Source organism: Zootoca vivipara, chromosome 6 (assembly GCF_965207765.1).
Source record: "Zootoca vivipara chromosome 6, rZooViv2.hap1.1, whole genome shotgun sequence".
Classification (NCBI taxonomy): Eukaryota; Metazoa; Chordata; class Lepidosauria; order Squamata; family Lacertidae; genus Zootoca; species Zootoca vivipara.
In genome coordinates, this window is record NC_142589.1 from 41080300 (window position 1) to 41098986 (window position 18687).

The window sequence follows — 18687 nt, forward strand, 5'->3', positions numbered from 1 at the left end:
GAGCGATAAGGGAAGTGAGTTTTTTTTGTTTTTTTTCATATGCGTTACTTCGTACCTTCCCAGACGCGATGTCCTGGCTTGTTTGGAGTGAAAGAGAAGCAAAAGACTGTGTGAGTTGAACTTTATAAACTGTTGTTACTGAGCATATTTTTTAAAGATGAGGAGTTGCCGACGAGAAAAGCCCCCCTCTAGTTGGACGGGAGGAGTGCCTGGACGCGTTCGGAGGATTTATGAGCTGTGACGCACTTTGAATTGGAGCAGCGACCTGAAGCTAAGTTCAGCTATAGGGCAAGGAGATCCATTAATTTATCAAGAGTCTATGCATGGTGTGATGTCTGGATCTTCGGCCTGGAAAAGCTGTAAATTTTACAAAGATCGTTAATCTACATGGTAATGAGAGAAAACGAAAGTGATTTGAGTTTTTTAAGATGGCGCTGCTTCGTGTTGACGACGCAACAGGGAGCTCCAGACTAAGAAGATTTAGGGGGAGGCTGGACTGATTAACTCACACAGGAGAAAGAACATTTGTGAAACCTTGTTTGATATTATCTCAGCAGCTGGGAAACAATCGGTTGAAAGAGGAAAACATCTATGTGACTGTAAGGGAAAGATCTGGATTATTATGGACCCGGAGAGACGATTTGAATTTTAGAAAAAAGACGGCAGTGGACGGTTGCGAGGAATCGCCAATTTCTTGAAGCATGGGAACCCCCCAAAAAATTTTTTTAGATGGTTTGGTATAACATTCGGTTTGATTGATATATATGTGTATAATTTGAAATAATGAATGTGATATAATTGGTTTTAATTGGAAAATTGGTTTTAATTGGAAAAAAAGATTTTCCCAATACTACTGAGAAACTACATTTGGCAATTCAGTGATGCACCACATGGGGCAGCTGCACACAGATCCAGCTGCTCCTAACACCTTTCTCACCCTTTTCCTACTGCATTTCATTAACCAGCTCTGCCTTACCAAATTCAGACAGCACAAATGGCTTGTTTCTGCTCTCACCATGCAGGTTAAGCATGTAGGTTCAGCTCCACCATCAACTAGCAAGTTATGCAAACAACAACAAAATGGCCTCTCTTCCCTTAGCACAATAGGATGACATAGTGACATTGAGCAGCAGGGCTGCATTGAAATGCCCATGCATATGTGTACTGAAATGTGTTTATGGATGCAGGGCTTTCCTGCAGCAAACTCTCAGTTAGGGAGGTGTGAAAAGCTGGGGCCAAAGCAGCCTTATACCACGCAACAGCCCCAGAATCTCTTTTCAGTATCAGAGAACTGAATTCTGGAACATGTGAAGCAATGCTGAATAACTGCCAAGAAAGCACAGCCCGGGCTTGTACCGTTAGGATCAAGCACCGGGGTTTAAGATCCTGCAGTTCATTTGAGTTCACATCCTTAGTCATTGCATGATGAAAACTGATTTTACCTGTAGATAAAATTTTCAAGAGGCTAGTATAGTTGCCAGTACTTTTGCAATGACATTCAGACTTTGTTGTGCAAAGCAAGCATATAAACTGGGATCCCAAGAACAGAACGAGTTCCACTCTCCTTGACATTAGCTGTTCCTATTCTGAGTTGTAGCATAGTGTCAACTAGTTGTTCCCTTCTTTTGATTGCTTTTGTTTTTTTATTGTGGTTTTGAGTGTTTATCCTCTCTTGAGAATCTCTCTCTCTCTCTCTCTCTCTGGTAATCTAATTCAAGAAAGGCGAAAGATCTCATTCTCCACCTAATTTGGCTTTCAAGCTGTTACATTATTTTTTTTAAAAAAAAGTGGTTTGTAAATGAGGCAGGCTATGAAGATGATTCATATCTATTCAATTCAGAACCATTAATTAGAAAGTATATTACCTTGATTTTCATTTCAGAATAAGGCACAAAATACTGAACAAAGTAGTCAAATACATTTCTTAACACATTCTGTCCCAATTATATACCTTTATTCCCAAATGTACAATATTTACAATTTAGAAAAGTATGTATATTAAGTACAGTATACACATTTAATCATATTTTCTCTTCAGCTTTGCAAACCAGAGCACTAACATTTTAGCTTAACACTACCAGTATAATACCCAACACTTTTAAATAGAAATTTACATATATTTTCCCTTACAATAGGCACATTAGCAGTATTGCAATCAAATTGATAAATGTTGATTTCTGCACTTGAACTGTTGTTCTTTGCTACATAATGTTGTTGATAATATAACCTTTTCTCCTAGTTGATTTTAAGCAACAATGGATTCTGAGAGCAGAATATACTGGAAACATTTCTTGTGCGAATGCCACTTAATTGTGCAACTCCTGATCCCTGCAAAATTGGAGTTATGCATCTTAGTCACCATCTGAACCAGTTGTGACTAACAAGGAAAGCGACTGTAACATTTTAATGCATAGCTCAATAAATACATTTGAGCCAATATGCAGCAGGTGTTAAGAAAAGGTGAACTGAATTCTACACTAGGGATCATTAGGAAAGGAATTTAGTGGTGGACCTTGGGGTCACAAATTTCTACAGCACCCTGTGCAATGCCAAAATCTGTCCCCTGCCTCTCACACTCCATTCTAAATAATAGTTGTAGCGCCCTCTAGGCTCTGCACCCAGTGCGACTGAACCAGTTGCGCTCCTCTAAACCTGCCTCTGAGGGATTGAAAATAAAACTGCTGCTATCTCAATGCCTTTATAAAGATCTAGGGTTCAACTGCACTTAGGATTCAATGGACAGTTTTAGTTACTGCATCTCAAAAAAGATACTGTAGAATGGGAAAAGCATAAAGAAAGGGACAAACAAAATTATCAGCGGTCTGGAACTACTCCTTTATGAGGGTTGTGTACACACCATACATTTAAAGAACATATAAAGTGCATGGTTTCCCCCAAGGAATCCTGGAAACTGTTGTTTGTTAAGGGTGCTAGGAACTGAAGCTCTGTAAGGGGTAAAAACTTCAGTTCCCAGGGATCTTTGGGGCAAGTCTGGTGCTTTAAATGTACGATGTGCAGCTGAGGAAAGGTCACGGCATCTGGTGCTTTTAGTTTAGAAAAAAGGTGAATGAGGCCATGACAGAGGTGTGTTAAAAGTATGAACAGTATAAGGAAAATGGAGTTTTTCTCCTTCTCTCATAATGTTAGAACCTCGTGTCATCCAATGAAGCTGAATGTTGGAAAACTTGAGACCAACGAAAGAAAGTTCTCCTTCCCATAGCACATAGTTAAACTCTGGGATTCAATGCCGCAAGATGCTGCAATGAGCATCAACTTAAGGCAGCTTTTTAAATTAGACAGGTTCATGGATGACAAGGCTATCATGGTTACTGGTTATAATGGCTGTATATTATCTCCAATATCGGACATAGCATGACTCTGAATACCAGGCACAACACAAAGAGATGGCAATTGCACTCTTCTTGTTTGCAAACTTCCCAGAAGTACCTGGTTGGACCCTGTTTGTGCTAGATGGGCCTTTGGTTTGATGCAGCAGGGCTGTTCTTATTTTCTTATGCTATATCTCAGGCATCCCCAAACTTCGGCCCTCCAGATGTTTTGGACTACAATTCCCATCTTCCCCGCCACTGGTACTGTTAGCTAGGGATCATGGGAGTTGTAGGCCAAAACATCTGGAGGGCCGCCGTTTGGCGATGCCTGCTATATCTGCTTGCATTACTAAATATTAGGTGTATACAGCACAAAAATGACAGTCCTTGCATAGAATTATACTGTGCAACAGACACCACAGTATACAGAAATGGAGAAAAGATCACGAACAGACCAAGAAAAGCAGTAAATGAGTTGGGGAAGAGCAAGACAACAGAGGTGAAAAGTTCATAGCTCAGTGGTACAGTACATGCTTTGCATGTGTAAGGTTTTGGGTTCAATCCCCAGCATCTCTTCTGTTAAAAGTGCTCTCAAAAGAGGGCTGGGAAAAACCCAAGAAAACAATTGATGGAACAGACCACTGGGCTTATGGTTTTTTTAAAAATTGTTTGTTAAAACGAGTTTTGAAGAAGGTTTCAGGAGACAGGAAGTAGGCTTGTCAAACAAGGAGGTCATTGGCCTGGTTAACACATAACACTAAGCCATAATTAGTTTAAGCCATGGTTTGTTGCACAAACTGCAACTTTACAATGGTTTGTCCCACACATGATCAAAGAAACTGTGGTTTGTTTCTCCAGTGTTGCTCTTGCCTTGTGCCTTTGTAGTTTGACTAGCGTTTGGGGGTGTATGGTGGTCAAACAAACCCATAGTTAAGGCTGTTGTGGAATGGAAAGCCATAGTTAAAACAAAGCAAGGTTCATAAGCCAACAATAAAGCATGGTTTAAGATTGTAGTTTGTTGGTAGTAGAAACACCATAGTTAAGCTGCTGACCAGGCATCCCCAAACTTCGGCCCTCCAGATGTTTTGGACTACAATTCCCATCATCCCTGACCACTGGTCCTGTTAACTAGGGATCATGGGAGTTGTAGGACAAAACATCTGGAGGACCACAGTTTGGGGATGCCTGTGCTAAGCCATGTTTTAATGAACTCTAGCTTAATAAACCATGGTTTAGCATTAGGTGTGAATCAAGACATTGTTTTATACTGTTGAAGGTGATAGCATGACAGAAGTCACAGAAACAGGAGCGCAAGAAGGACAGGGGCTTGATCACAGAGGAGCTATTACAGAATAGATGGAGCAAGCAAGGAAATTTAATGGGTAGGATATTGTCATATTGTCAGTGACAGAGTTATGGGCAAGTGAAAAAGAAATAACAGGCAGAGAATCAAATAACAGGCAAAGGACTTCAGGTGGGACCAGACATGATCCAAACTGATTGAACAGAAACACACATTTATTTAGCAGAGGTGCTTTGAACTGATTCAGTGGGCCAGATATACCAGGAGGGTAAGCCAGCAAGGAGTTGTGCTTAGATCAGAAACAAAAGCTTGGAATGAAGTATCATATTGACACTTGGGAAAGCTGTAAGTCACATGCTCCTGAAAAGCAACAGCAGCCTGAGGAAATTCAGAAGTTGCCTCAGAAGCATAGTACCGGTAGTTAATGGCAAACAACTGTATTGCTGCAGCTACAGAAAGAGTAGAATGTACAGCCAACTGCATAATTTGCATATATGTTAAACACTTTCTAAATATTAATTTTCACACTCTGAATTAAAACACTCTAAATTAAATACATGCTAAGTCTGTTTTTACAGGGAAAAACCCACAAATGTAGTCTCTTAAACAGTAAACCCAGGTGGTGCTGTGGGTTAAGCCACAGAGTCTAGGGCTTGCTGATCAGAAGGTTGGCGGTTTGAATCCCTGCAACGGGGTGAGCTCCCGTTGCTCGGTCCCAGCTCCTGCCCACCAAGCAGTTCGAAAGCACATCAAAGTGCAAGTAGATAAATAGGGACCGCTCCGGTGGGAAGGTAAACGCCGTTTCCGTGTGCTGCTCTGGTTCGCCAGAAGCAGCTTTGTCATGCTGGCCACATGACCCGGAAGCTGTCTGCGGACAAACGCCGGCTCCCTCGGCCTATAGAGCGAGATGAGCGCCGCAACCCCAGAGTTGGACACAACTGGACCTGATGGTCAGGGGCCCCTTTACCTTTAAACAGTAATTGCCAGTTAACAAGTACAGTTCAACACAATCTTTCTTAACATTTTTTAAAAAAAGGTTAGTGTGTTTAAGTAACACACACCATTTCTTTTGAAGCGGACATGAAAAAGCCTCATTCGTAACTATTTTACTTATGCACAATTGACTAAAATGATAAGAAAACCCTTCTAATGAGGTATTAGAGATTGTACTTGAAGCTAGAATCTGCATCTACTTAAAGGATATCTCTCCTCACATTTGACGGAGATCTTACACAATTCTCAGGTCCATTGCTAAATAATGCCTAGACATGCATTCAGATCCAGCAATATTTTATGATTTAAGCCTTTCCTGTGTGCAAAACCAGGTACAGTAGTTTGGTTTTAAAGTGCAGGCAGAAAAAAAGCAAACTTTTGAATTATAATATACTTTTTAGAAATTGATTCCAAAATAAGAAGTGTTAAAATTCTACAGAAATGAATACATGTTGTGAATGACGCCCACTTCCTTCCTTCCTAGTTCTCTTCTTACTCACTTTCTTCTGCTTTCAGTTAAGGCATTCCTGCAAGTCTCAAGTTATATCACTTGGAAAGAGACAAAACTTATTTCTAATCCACATCAAAAACTAACTCATGAATTGTACCTCATGCCATTCCCCCAACCTGCCCACATTTCTTTGTAAAGAACATGACATTTAAGATTTTAATTCATTGGGCTTTACTCCTGAAATTTGTACTGTAGGATGTGGCCTCCAAACACCGTTAAGTCCCAATTTTGACTCAGAGAGTGGAAAATTCCACCTGTGTGATTCTTCATTGCCCAGTACAAAGGCATTGTATTCAAGTTTAAGTGATAGACTGAAGTGTATTAAATGTGGCTTTATCTGATGGTTTTGAAAGAAGGTTGCAACTGTTAACTATGAATTAGATTTCAAGTGAGCAGTTGGTTAGGTAAGGTCTAATCTGAAAGCAGGATTCAAACTATACAGAACACTAAATAAAGGCTCTTTAGGAAGCATTTTTCACGAAGATTCAATATGCATGAAACAACTAGCACTGTGTGCAGATTCAGGACAGCATTTCCATATAGCCTACAAACAAAACTTCAGCCATCTTTTCTTAAAACAAAAACAAAAAAGATCTTTTTAAGCTATTAAAAGAATACATTTCCCAACGAGCCAAAAATAGCTAGCTTCCACTGGCAATGATTTATTTCAAAAGACATGAGTTGCCCCGATAGCAGATCCAGATGCCCAGACATGTTAAAAGGTATTAGAAAGGATACTTTCTGAAAACTAGAAGTATTCGGCCATATGCTTTGCAAGGGTGCAACATAACTAAAAGTAGTAATTGCTTCTGAGGTATTTTTAAAAGGACAACATTTCTATAGGCTTGAGAAGCTCTGAGGCATAGATACAATTGGTACTATGGCAGCAGCAGTCAGCAAGATATCTGAATCCCTGTAGTGCAGTATAAATGTGTTCAAGCAGCAATTAGTCTAGTGCATAAACAATCTCACAGTCAGAACAAGAAGAAAGCTAGTTTTCAGATTTTAAATAGGGCACTGCAGGAAGCTGAGTAGGAGAGCCAGTCAAACTGACATTTAATTTTAAATGGCTGCACTGCTTTGTGAAACAAATATTCCCTGCAGGAATAAATGCAAAGAATTTATCATGCTAGTTTGGAAGTGAGTCTCAGTGAAATATTGTGCACAATTTCCCAAGACAGTTTTCTAATATGTGCCCCTTTTGTTCAGCTGCTATGCATTTCAACACATCTTGTACCAGAATAGTACCTAGCAGACTTTCCCGTGGAAACACTCAGTCCTGGGGGCACACCTATACCAAGCCCCTCCTCACCTGCCATACAGTATTTGCATTCATGGCTATCTTGCAACTTGGCCTTCAAAGGAAAAGTGCTGGCCACCATTCTAGCGTATTTTTCTAATATTGTTCAGCGCAAGTTCTCTCAATTCACAGAGAAATTTGCCATGAATTTCAATGGCAATGATATTCAGCCACTTGAGTTTATGGCTTTGATTAACAAGCAGCATTTTTCACTCTCATCCACCTTGGCACAAGGATGCCCCTTCCGCCCAGGATGTCTTACAATCTTTGTTCTACTAAATAAATAATTTTGCATTGCTTTAACCCACCTGTTCCCCCCACCTGGACTATAATTCAAATCAGCCCCATCCAGCAGGTCTTTGCCGGCTGAGGATGATGGAAGTTGGTAGTTCCAAAACGTCTAGATAGTTGGGGATAGCTGTTTTAATCAAAGCAGGCTATTAGAATTTTTACATGAATTCTTCATTAAAAGAGCCATTATAAGACTTCTGAAGACAAGATAGGGGGAGTTTCTGCACAATGGTATTGCTAGGGATTTAATTATTTTTTTTAATCCCTAGTGGTCCATAGAACATGTACGGCTCATAAAGACAAGTCCATTATTCGTTATCTCTGTAGTAACTTTCAATTATATCCGAATTAAAATATATCACAGTAACTGTGATGTCATCCCTGTACAGCCGTGCTACATCATCAGGAAGAGTCAGCATTGCCACAAGCCTCTCTGGATCAATCTCTCCATATTCATTATTGCCAATGGCATTTCGGATGAGGTGGGTAGCCACGTTATGGTCATAGGAGCGGATGTGCCCGCCCTTCCTCTGAAGAAGGAAGTTTTGCATGTAACCTAGGTTGGCTGGTTTCTTAAAAGCAAGTGGTGTTTTCTGGGCATTGTCCTCAAGCAGATGCGTGGCAACAAGCTTGACCACCTCTTCATTACTCAACATGTCCCACAGCCCATCTGAAGCAATCACTAAAAATTTATCCTGCTTTCTTATTTTGTGGTACGTGACTTCAGGTTCTGCAGTTAAATAAGGAGGTGTATGATAGTTTGGCGGTGCATACTCATAAATGTTCAAAGCCTCCGTGTTGCAACCATTTCCTAGCACACTCTGCTGAAGTTCCTGGCTCCACTTAAATCTGACATCTCCAAAAGCTCTGGAGGGCATAAGAACTCCCAGCAACCTGTTGTTCACAATGAGAGTGTCCTCTTCAGAGGCTGGGTGCTCACTTTTTAACCTTAAAGCTTCCAATTTGTTAAAGGCATTGTGGTCTTGAGTAAGAGGGAGGGCGGACCACATCCCATCTTTATTTTGAACCCCTAGAACTGCTCTACAGTCACCAGTATTTGCAACATGCAAATTAACACTGTCAATGTGAGCCACACATGCTGTTGCGCCCGAGAAAGCCACCTGAAGAGCTATGTTCCTTGCCAATTCATTTTCTGTGGGAGCCTGGACTTCCAAAGAGAAATCTGAATCCAGCCTTTTAAATGCATAGATCAACGCATCCTTCTTAGTAAGGCATGGCTCCATGTCCAGGTTCAGCAAGTCTTGCCAATAAACTCTGAGCTGCTCCAAATACATTGGGGCGACCTCATGAAAGAACCTGTCGTTGGGATGTTTGTGCCACTGCAGAATAGGCAGAACTGGTTTCATGGACTCCATGGCAGACTCGATTTCTTGCAGTGTTTGTTGAGACAGAAGAGAAACAGCAATGTAAAAAAACAGCCTCTCACTGACCGACTGTGCACAAGCATAGCCTGCATGGCCATCAAAAACTCCAAACATCATCCCTCTGGTCTGCAAACATGTAGCTGCACTTCTACGGTCTTCACTCGGGGCGTTGGCAGCCAAGTGGTTACTCTCAAATTTCAACACTGAACTCGGGTTTTTCCCATCAAATTCAGGTACTGTATAAGACAACTCATTAGCCCTTAAGATTTCATTTATCTGTGATGGTGTCAGGTGGAAGGAGAAGTCTTCTTCTTCTGTGGAGGTGTGCCTGAAAGCTTTTCTCACAGCGCTGTCCACGCCACAACTGCAACTTGACAGGAAAGAAGAAATGGAGTCTTTGGCAAGCAAACGCCTCCATGCTACTTTGTTCTGGCTTGAAAAGCACCTGGAATACAAACGTCTTTTTCCATGCAAAGTGGAGATAATGTTTCTTGCCGAGATTATACTCCAGGAGGTCATAGTGCTGGACATCTTAAGAACTGGTTCTGCTTTAAAGCAGGACAATTTGAAAAGCCTACAGGTAAAAATAAAGCTATTAATATTTTTTTTAAGGCAACAATGCTTCATGTTAACATCCATGCTGTGATTTATACCAAGAGTTTTGCTTTATAAATCTAGAATGCAGTTGTAGTTACATGTCTGGCTGTACTCAGAACAGAAGCGTCAGAAACTGGCTTGTTATTTCCCTCCCCTCTCTGCTCTCTCTTGACATGAAAAAATAATCAAATAAGGTTTTTATTGTCCTTCCAATCCTAAGAGTTTAAGCAAGCCTACATAGCTCATGACACTTTGTTATTATTAATAATTACCTGCCCTTCCCCCTTCATGGATCAATGCCTTGTCGTGGCGAAGGGGCTTGAATAACTCAGAGAAGCTATGAGCTATGCCATGCAGGGCCACCCAAGATGGACAGGTCATAGTGGAGAGTTTTGACTAAACGTGATCCACCTGGAGAAGGAACTGGCAAGCCACTCCAGTATCCCTGCCAAGAAAACTCCATGGACAAAGACAACAGGCATATAAAAGTTATGACGCTGGAAGATGAGCCCCTCAGGTCGGAAGGCGTCCAACATGCTACTGAGGAAGAGCGGAGGACAAGTACAAGTAGATTCAGAGCTGATGAAGCGGCTGGGCCAAAGCCGAAAGGACGCTCAGTTGCGGATATGCCTGGAAGCGAAAGGAAAGTCCGATGCTGTAAAGAAAAATATTGCATAGGAACCTGGAATGTAAGAACCATGAATAGAGGTAAGCTGGATGTGGTCAAAAATGAGATGACAAGAATAAATATCGACATCCTGGGCATCAGTGAACTAAAATGGAAGGGAATGGGTGAATTCAGTTCGGGTGACTATCATATCTACTACTGTGGGCAAGAATCCTGTAGAAGAAATGGAGTGGCCCTCATAGTCAACAAAAGAGTGGCAAAAGCTGTAATGGGATGCAATCTCAAAAATGACAGAATGATCTCGATACGAATCCAAGGCAGACCTTTTAACATCACAGTAATCCAAGTTTATGCACCAACTACCGGTGCTGAAGAAAGTGAAATTGACCAATTCTATGAAGACCTACAACACCTTCTAGAAATGACACCAAAGAAGGATGTTCTTCTCATTACAGGGGATTGGAATGCTAAAGTAGGGAATCAAGAGATAAAAGGAACAACTGGCAAGTTTGGCCTTGGAGTTCAAAATGAAGCAGGGCAAAGGCTAATAGAGTTCTGTCAAGAGAACAAGCTGGTCATCACAAACACTCTCTTCCAACAACACAAGAGACGACTCTACACATGGATATCACCAAATGGGCAGCATCGAAATCAGATTGATTATATTCTCTGCAGCCAAAGATGGAGAAGCTCTATACAGTCAGCAAAAACAAGACCTGGAGCTGACTGTAACTCAGATCATCAGCTTCTTATAGCAAAATTCCAGCTTAAACTGAAGAAAGTAGGAAAAACCACTGGGCCAGTAAGATACAATCTGAATCAAATCCCTTATGAATACACAGTGGAAGTGAGGAACAGGTTTAAGGATTTAGATCTGGTGGACAGAGTGCCTGAAGAACTATGGATGGAGGCTCGTAACATTATACAGGAGGCAGCAACGAAAACCATCCCAAGGAAAAGGAAATGCAAGAAAGCAAAATGGCTGTCCAACGAGGCCTTACAAATAGCGGAGGAGAGGAGGCAAGCAAAATGCAAGGGAGATAGGGAAAGATACAGGAAACTGAATGCAGATTTCCAAAAAGCAGCAAGGAGAGACAAGAGGGTCTTCTTAAATGAGCAATGCAAAGAAATAGAGGAAAACAATAGAATGGGGGAAACCAGAGATCTGTTCAAGAAAATTGGAGATATGAAAGGAACATTTCGTACAAAGATTACCATAATCAAGGACAAAAGTGGTAAGGACCTAACAGAAGCAGAAGACATCAAGAAGAGGTGGCAGGAATACACAGAGGAATTATACCAGAAAGATATGGAGGTCTCGTACACCCCAGGTAGTGTGGTTGCTGACCTTGAGCCAGACATCTTGCAGAGTGAAGTCAAATGGGCCTTAGAAAGCACTGCTAATAACAAGGCCAGTGGAAGTGATGATATTCCAGCTGAACTATTTAAAATTTTAAAAGATGATGCTGTTAAGGTGCTACACCCAATATGCCAGCAAGTTTGGAAAACTCAGCAATGGCCAGAGGAATGGAGAAGATCAGTCTACATCCCAATTCCAAAGAAGGGCAGTGCCAAAGAATGCTCCAACTACCGCACAATTGCGCTCATTTCACACGCTAGCAAGGTTATGCTTAAAATTCTACAAGGCAGGCTTAGACAGTATGTGGACCGAGAACTCCCAGAAGTGCAAGCTGGATTTCGAAAGGGCAGAGGAACCAGAGACCAAATAGCAAACATGCGCTGGATTATGGAGAAAGCTAGAGAGTTCCAGAAAAACGTCTACTTCTGCTTCATTGACTATGCAAAAGCCTTTGACTGTGTTGACCACAGCAAACTATGGCAAGTTCTTAAAGAAATGGGAGTGCCTGATCACCTCATCTGTCTCCTGAGAAATCTCTATGTGGGACAAGAAGCTACAGTTAGAACTGGATATGGAATAACTGATTGGTTCAAAATTGGGAAAGGAGTACGACAAGGTTGTGTATTGTCTCCCTGCTTATTTAACTTATATGCAGAATTCATCATGCGAAAGGCTGGACTAGATGAATCCCAAGCAGGAATTAAGATTGCCGGAAGAAATATCAATAACCTCAGATATGCAGATGACACAACCTTGATGGCAGAAAGTGAGGAGGAATTAAAGAACCTTTTAATGAGGGTGAAAGAGGAGAGCGCAAAATATGGTCTGAAGCTCAACATCAAAAAAACCAAGATCATGGCCACTGGTCCCATCACCTCCTGGCAAATAGAAGGGGAAGAAATGGAGGCAGTGAGAGATTTTACTTTCTTGGGCTCCTTGATCACTGCAGATGGTGACAGCAGTCACGAAATTAAAAGACGCCTGCTTCTTGGGAGAAAAGCAATGACAAACCTAGACAGCATCTTAAAAAGCAGAGACATCACCTTGCCGACAAAGGTCCGTATAGTTAAAGCTATGGTTTTCCCAGTAGTGATGTATGGAAGTGAGAGCTGGACCATAAAGAAGGCTGATCGCCGAAGAATTGATGCTTTTGAATTATGGTGCTGGAGGAGACTCTTGAGAGTCCCATGGACTGCAAGAAGATCAAACCTATCCATTCTTAAGGAAATCAGCCCTGAGTGCTCCCTGGAAGGACAGATCGTGAAGCTGAGGCTCCAATACTTTGGCCACCTCATGAGAAGAGAAGAATCATTGGAAAAGACCCTGATGTTGGGAAAGATTGAGGGCACTAGGAGAAGGGGACAACAGAGGACAAGATGGTTGGACAGTGTTCTCGAAGCTACGAACATGAGTTTGACCAAACTACGGGAGGCAGTGCAAGACAGGAGTGCCTGGCGTGCTATGGTCCATGGGGTCACGAAGAGTCGGACACGACTAAACAACAACAACCTGCCCTTCACTCTAAGGCCCCGGAACAGGTTACGACATTAAAACACAATATCAAAAATAGTTTAAAGCAACTTACAATCACCAAAATGAAGTGGTTCCTAAAAATATACACCTCAAGTGTCAAAAGTCAGGGTAAAGAGGTGTGTATTCAGCAGTCACTGGAAGTTGTACAGTTAAGGTGCCAGACACACCTGTGCCAAACACAGTCTACCAACTACGTATGAAGGACTACATAAGGTGCCCGGTGACTCCATGTCTATACTATCATGTATTCAGCAAAAAAGAAAAGAAAAAGAGTTTCATTAAACTTCTGGTGATCAGCATACACAGTTGTTGAAACGGAGTTTGGCTTTGCAGGCTACAAATGTAAAGCTAAAGACTTTGGGGTCCTATTGCTTGTAAAAGGGTAGTCTCAGGACAGAAAACTTCTACATGTATGATTTAATAAAATATTTAACAGATATGCACTTACAATGGAGAGACTGTCCTATCCTGGGTAACAGCTGGGCATTTCCCAAGAATGGTCTTTTTTAAAGAACTGTGAAATAAAGTAGATAGATAGATAGATAGATAGATAGATAGATAGATAGATAGATAGATATAACATAATCAGAATCGAAACATTAAATCCTGCACTCCCTTTACCAATCACATTTTTCTCTTTAATACGCCTTCAAAGTAATTTGTTAGCCAAGCACAGGAAGGTATGCAGCCCCTGAACTATTACATGTGTCAGATAAATGCCTCATCAACAGCTCATAATATATTACATTTGTGAATATATAACACAAGGTTCCTTTGACCGGGTTGGATGTAACATGAGACAATGATCATTCTGTAGGAAGTAGGATTTCCAGCTTGGACCTACAAACCATGTGTATTACTTTACTTTCCTGTGTATTTTCAAGATGTGTGGTTGTGGTTTGTTTTTTTTTACTATTTTCCCACTTCCTTATTCCTTCTGTCACTTTCCCTTTCTCCCACCTACAATCAATATGGATTCCTTCTGTTTATATAACCAAAGAGAATGGAGATACAAAACATCTGGCATTTATTTACCTTGTTAATAATACATGTCTCAGCTATATTTCTGAGCATAAGTAACGTCCTGCTTCTAAACCTGCTGAAAATAAAAATAAATAGGGGGATTAAGAAAGAAGGATGCAAAATAATTTATAACTGCTTTCAGAACAGAAGCTTTTATTCCCTCTAACAGCAAACTTGGTGGTCCCATGCCAATCAGTATATCAGTTAAACGAAGCTACCTGCAAGCTAAGGATTTCTGCATTGGCAGTCAACTCCCCAGGTATGCATAAAAATATTACTTTGTAACAAGGGGGAGGAGAGCGAGACAGGTTATTTTTACTTCACTTATGAGGCATCCCAAAGTGATACGCCTATATAAAACAGTTACATATATAAAAACAGTTTTAAACAATATAATAAATAAATAAATATAAAAACAACGTAAAGCAACAACAGCACATAAAGAAATTCAATTCAAATCAGAGACAGATACCATCTGGGATAAATATTTCTGAAAGCTTGCTGGGGGAAGAAGTTCAAACACTGAAAATATTTAAAAGCTTTCCTGTAAGAATGTTAGAAGATAAAAGTTTTGACAATGAAAATGTGAGAGGAGTAAACTACTAAACCCATGGAGAGACCAATTTTGTTTAATGAAGGCAATAGGGGTGGAAGCAGAAATTGGCCCTAGAGGAGAATTCTACCCCCTACCCAATCTTCAACAACAGAAAAGGAACCATCCAAAACAGCATGAAGAAAGAGATATAGTACTGTAGTCCCATTTCCCCTGCTGCACTGTTCAGAATGGGGCTTAATTACACAGTCACCTCTGAAACTTCACTCCTCTGTAGAGCTACAGTTTCAGAGCTCATGGTGCAGTGGGGGGGGGCAGTCTGACAACCACCTATGCTATGCTACCATCAACCTTCCCTGATCTGTGTCTCTCCACCCCTAACAAGGGGAGAAGGGAAGATTAGCACACTAAGTCCTCTTGGATTCCCAATAAATCAAATACCCTCAATGCTAATACTCCAAAAATGAACAGCATCTAAGATTTCAATCCTATCCACACTTACCATTGAATTTAATAGGGCTTACTTCTGCATAAACATTAATGGGATTATGCTGCAAATTTATTTAATATCAAGACCAGTTACAACAACATTGCACGTTGCCAAAATACTGCTGTTTTCACCATAAACTTCACCTTGTTTGCATAATAGATCAGCCAAAGTAAATATTACATTTGAACTTGATCAAAGTGGTTCTCTTCTTGGTTGTAGTTTAAGTGCAATGGCGTCTGTTTACTTTTTCCTCATGTTGCCAAAGAGCTATCAGCAAGTTCAAAAAGTAAAAAATAAAATAAAATCCAACCAAAGTTTTTTTAAAAAAAGAAAATGAAGGAGGAACAAATTAAGCAAGGACAGAGCAGCCATTCCCCCATGACAAGATTACACACTTGCAGCACAATCCTAATTGTGGCTACTCAAAATAAAGTCCTATTGAATCCAGTTGGGTTTTCTCCCAGGTTAGGATAGCAGCTTTATATATTCACCTTTATACTAGTCCAAACAAATAAAGCACACATTGTCCCTCCATTAAGATTAAAACCTGAAAACAGAATAAATGAACATTTCCTAAATCCACTGCTAAGCGGGCCGGAGCTGGGAGAAGTACAGCGACAGTATATAGAAGATCACCCCAAAACTTTGGCTCCTGAGAATTCCAGAATTTCTCTTTGCTTCTTTGCCGGAACTGTCTTTTTAGTCAAATTAAAACGGGGGAAATCAAATGTTAAGAGAGCTCCTAAGAATACGGCTTGACATTCTATAAAATTTTGGAAAGTTTTGGAATCGAGTTGCCAGCTTTCAAAACGGTTCCTTTTACAGTCGTTTGATCTACGGCAGTAATTAACAGGTGGCAAAGTTAGAAAATCAGATCCTGAAATGTATCACGGATAAGAATTGCAAATAAATAGCGTTTTGTTTTACCTGCTGACTTCTTACACATCAGTGAAACCTCTGACAGAGACAAGACCGAGCCGCGCCAATACCGTAGACTTCATTTTGCTTTGGAGTTTCCCCCCTCCGAGTCCTAGCCACTTGGCAGCTCTCCCCTTCCGTTACACGGAGAACAAGCAGGACAATTCAGCCCGTAACACACTAAAGCCAGGCTGACGACTTTAGGGAGGAACAGCTCGGCTCCTCCCCCAGGACGCTCAGCGATTGGCTGCAGAGAGGGGCGTGAGGAGACTATGGCGGAGCCAAGCGGCGCGTGTTCGGAGCGGACTGTCCCTGCCCAGCCATGCTGGTCTGCTGAAAAGCGGGGCGCGCGGGCGGAATAAGCGCACGGCGCGGGAACCTGCTCCCAGAATGCCTTTAGCAGGAGAACGCGTGAAGTTAAGGAACAGGTCCCATTCTTGGCTTAAGCGTCCACCGGATCGCAGCCTTTAAAACATGTGCAGTTTCCCCTTCCACGGCTGGGGCAAGGAGCATGGCTGTCAACTTTCGGATTTGAAAATAAAGGGATCAGCAGCAGCCTCACCTGTCCCGGGGACAGTCTACGGTATATCTAACAATCCAGGATAGCAGCGGGAAACGAAGCTGGAATAAGGGAATTTCCAGCAAAAAAAAAAGGGAAGGCTGACAGCTGCGGCTTGGAATAAGGAAGTTTCCCACAAAAAAGGGAGGGTTGACAGCTATGGCAGGGGGGGGCGAGTCTTAGGCACGCTTACTCGGGAGTAAACACAGCTGGCTTTTGGGAGGTTTGTGCGCAGTGGCACCGGTTGTAAGCCCATGCTTCAACGGGGCTTCCTTTGGAGTAGGACAAACCGCGTTGTTACCAGCCCTGCACAATCCTAGCCATTTCTACTTCTCCTCGGAAGGGAGCCCCCTTGAAGGGTGTGGCTGTGGCCGTGTGCTTATTATACCTAGGACTGCGGGCTTATCTCCTACCACCCGACGCCCGTGTGCTCCGAAGTAAGCCCCAGCGACTTTCCTCAACGGAGCCTCCTCGCAGCAGGAAAGCGTGTAGGTAAAGGCGACCGCTGCTTCCAACGCTGGAGGCTCGGCTCGGCCCCTCCTCCTCCCGCAGCCAAACCCCGCCCGTCTCCTTCCTCCGCTCCCACAGGACACCAAGCACCCCTTACCCGCTTGGCTTGGCAGAGGCAGGAATCGGGGCCGCCGCCGTTCACGCCAGTCGCCCCGTCAGTCCATGGTCGCCCCACGCCTTCCCCGCCCCCAGGCCGTCGCCGCGCCTTGTTCGCCTGGTTGCCGCTAGGTGATCCGCCGCCCGGCGTCTGCAGCGCGGCTAGGTCCTCCTCTCTGCCTTGACGTTGCTGCTGCCTCCGCCGTCCTCGCCTCACCTCGGCCTTGAGCGACTCTGCCCCAGGGGCTTGGCGTCCGCCCAGCTTCCCTCCCCCGGCTGTGAAGGATACGGGTCACAAGCGGCCTGTTGCATGCTTCTCGCCCGGCCTGTTTTAGCGGGTGTTCTGTTCCGGCTTGCCAAAGAACGGCCTGCTTTTCGCCCTTTAAGAGGCTTAATGATAACATTAGGACTCGGGACGGGAGCAAAGAGGAGGGCAAGGAAAGTTGTGCTTAGGACGGTGGCCGCCTTATCTCCCATTAGGGGGACCCTAATGATACTTTTTATTGACATGTCTGAGCTACCCTTCATCCAAACCAGACCCCATTAGGCTACTAAACCTCTGGTGGCTCTGATCTGCCCTCTCCTTGTCAGAGGTGCTGAAAAATGCCGTTGAGCCCAGGACCTACTTGCTAGTGGGCTTCCCAGGGAGGCATCTAGGTGGCCGTTTGCGATAACAGGATGCTGAACTACGGTAGATGTGTGACTTCTGTTGTGTGCAGTAATAAGAAAATGCAATAAAAGCAAAACACGAAATAGTTAAATAAAAACCCCAAAAGTCAGTGGCTAAAAACCAAACATCAAACAGAAGACAAATGCAACGCCATTAAAATGGCAGAGCACACAGGAAAGTCTTAACCTTAAATATTGCAGTGTCAAGGCCTCTTTCTGGCTGTTACCTCAAAGGTCACAACGGAGAGAGTAAACTTTCAAACTCACCAGAGCTTTTCTTCAGGCTGGATAAGCGATGAGTATTCTGTGGCAGCTTAAAAACTAACTAAGGCAACGTGATGTGGTTAGAGAAGATTGGGAGAGAGGGGTTCAAATCCCCCCCCAGCCATTGGAGACGTTTCTTTATCTTTGCTTCTGGCCTACTTCACAGGGTTGCTGTAAGGAGAAAATGAAGGGAAGAACCACTTATGGACCCCTGAGTTCCTTGAAGGAAGGGTGGGCTTTAAGTGTAATAAATACATAACAAATTTTGTATGGCATATATACTTTCTGACACATCATGAAGTATTATCCTCAGAAAGAATGGGTGCTGGTGGAGTAAATATAAACAGGTCAAATGGACATGAAATTCAAAAGTTC

General features: G+C 42.5%; 2 protein-coding genes across 13 annotated transcripts in view; one reads left to right on the forward strand and one right to left on the reverse strand.

Moving 5' to 3' along the window:
* Window positions 1–18687, forward strand: part of LOC148685316 (uncharacterized) — a 35817-nt gene that overhangs the window by 15764 nt on the left and 1366 nt on the right. For 2 of the 5 annotated variants that reach the window (XR_015950317.1, XR_015950320.1), the window contains one exon: window positions 14423–14512. The exons of the other annotated variants lie outside the window; for them this stretch is intronic. The gene's annotated coding sequence lies outside the window, so the exon portion shown is untranslated. The remainder of the gene's footprint in view (window positions 1–14422; window positions 14513–18687) is intronic. 5 annotated transcript variants of the gene reach the window in all.
* PDP2 (pyruvate dehydrogenase phosphatase catalytic subunit 2) lies at window positions 1933–17778 on the reverse strand. 8 transcript variants are annotated; one of them, XM_088671071.1, is made up of 5 exons: window positions 16224–16899; window positions 15440–15563; window positions 14266–14326; window positions 13679–13744; window positions 1933–9686 (listed from the first exon to the last, which is right to left on the reverse strand). In XM_088671071.1, exon 5 carries the CDS (start codon window positions 9641–9643, stop codon window positions 8036–8038), a length of 1608 nt encoding a protein of 535 aa, XP_088527197.1. In that variant the 5' UTR covers window positions 9644–9686; window positions 13679–13744; window positions 14266–14326; window positions 15440–15563; window positions 16224–16899; the 3' UTR covers window positions 1933–8035. The 8 variants fall into 8 exon arrangements, with proteins under 8 accessions (XP_088527197.1, XP_060131953.2, XP_034976262.3 ...); XM_060275970.2 differs by lacking the exons at window positions 15440–15563; window positions 16224–16899 and adding an exon at window positions 17381–17778 and having other exon boundaries at window positions 14266–14329; XM_035120371.3 differs by lacking the exons at window positions 15440–15563; window positions 16224–16899 and adding an exon at window positions 17381–17557.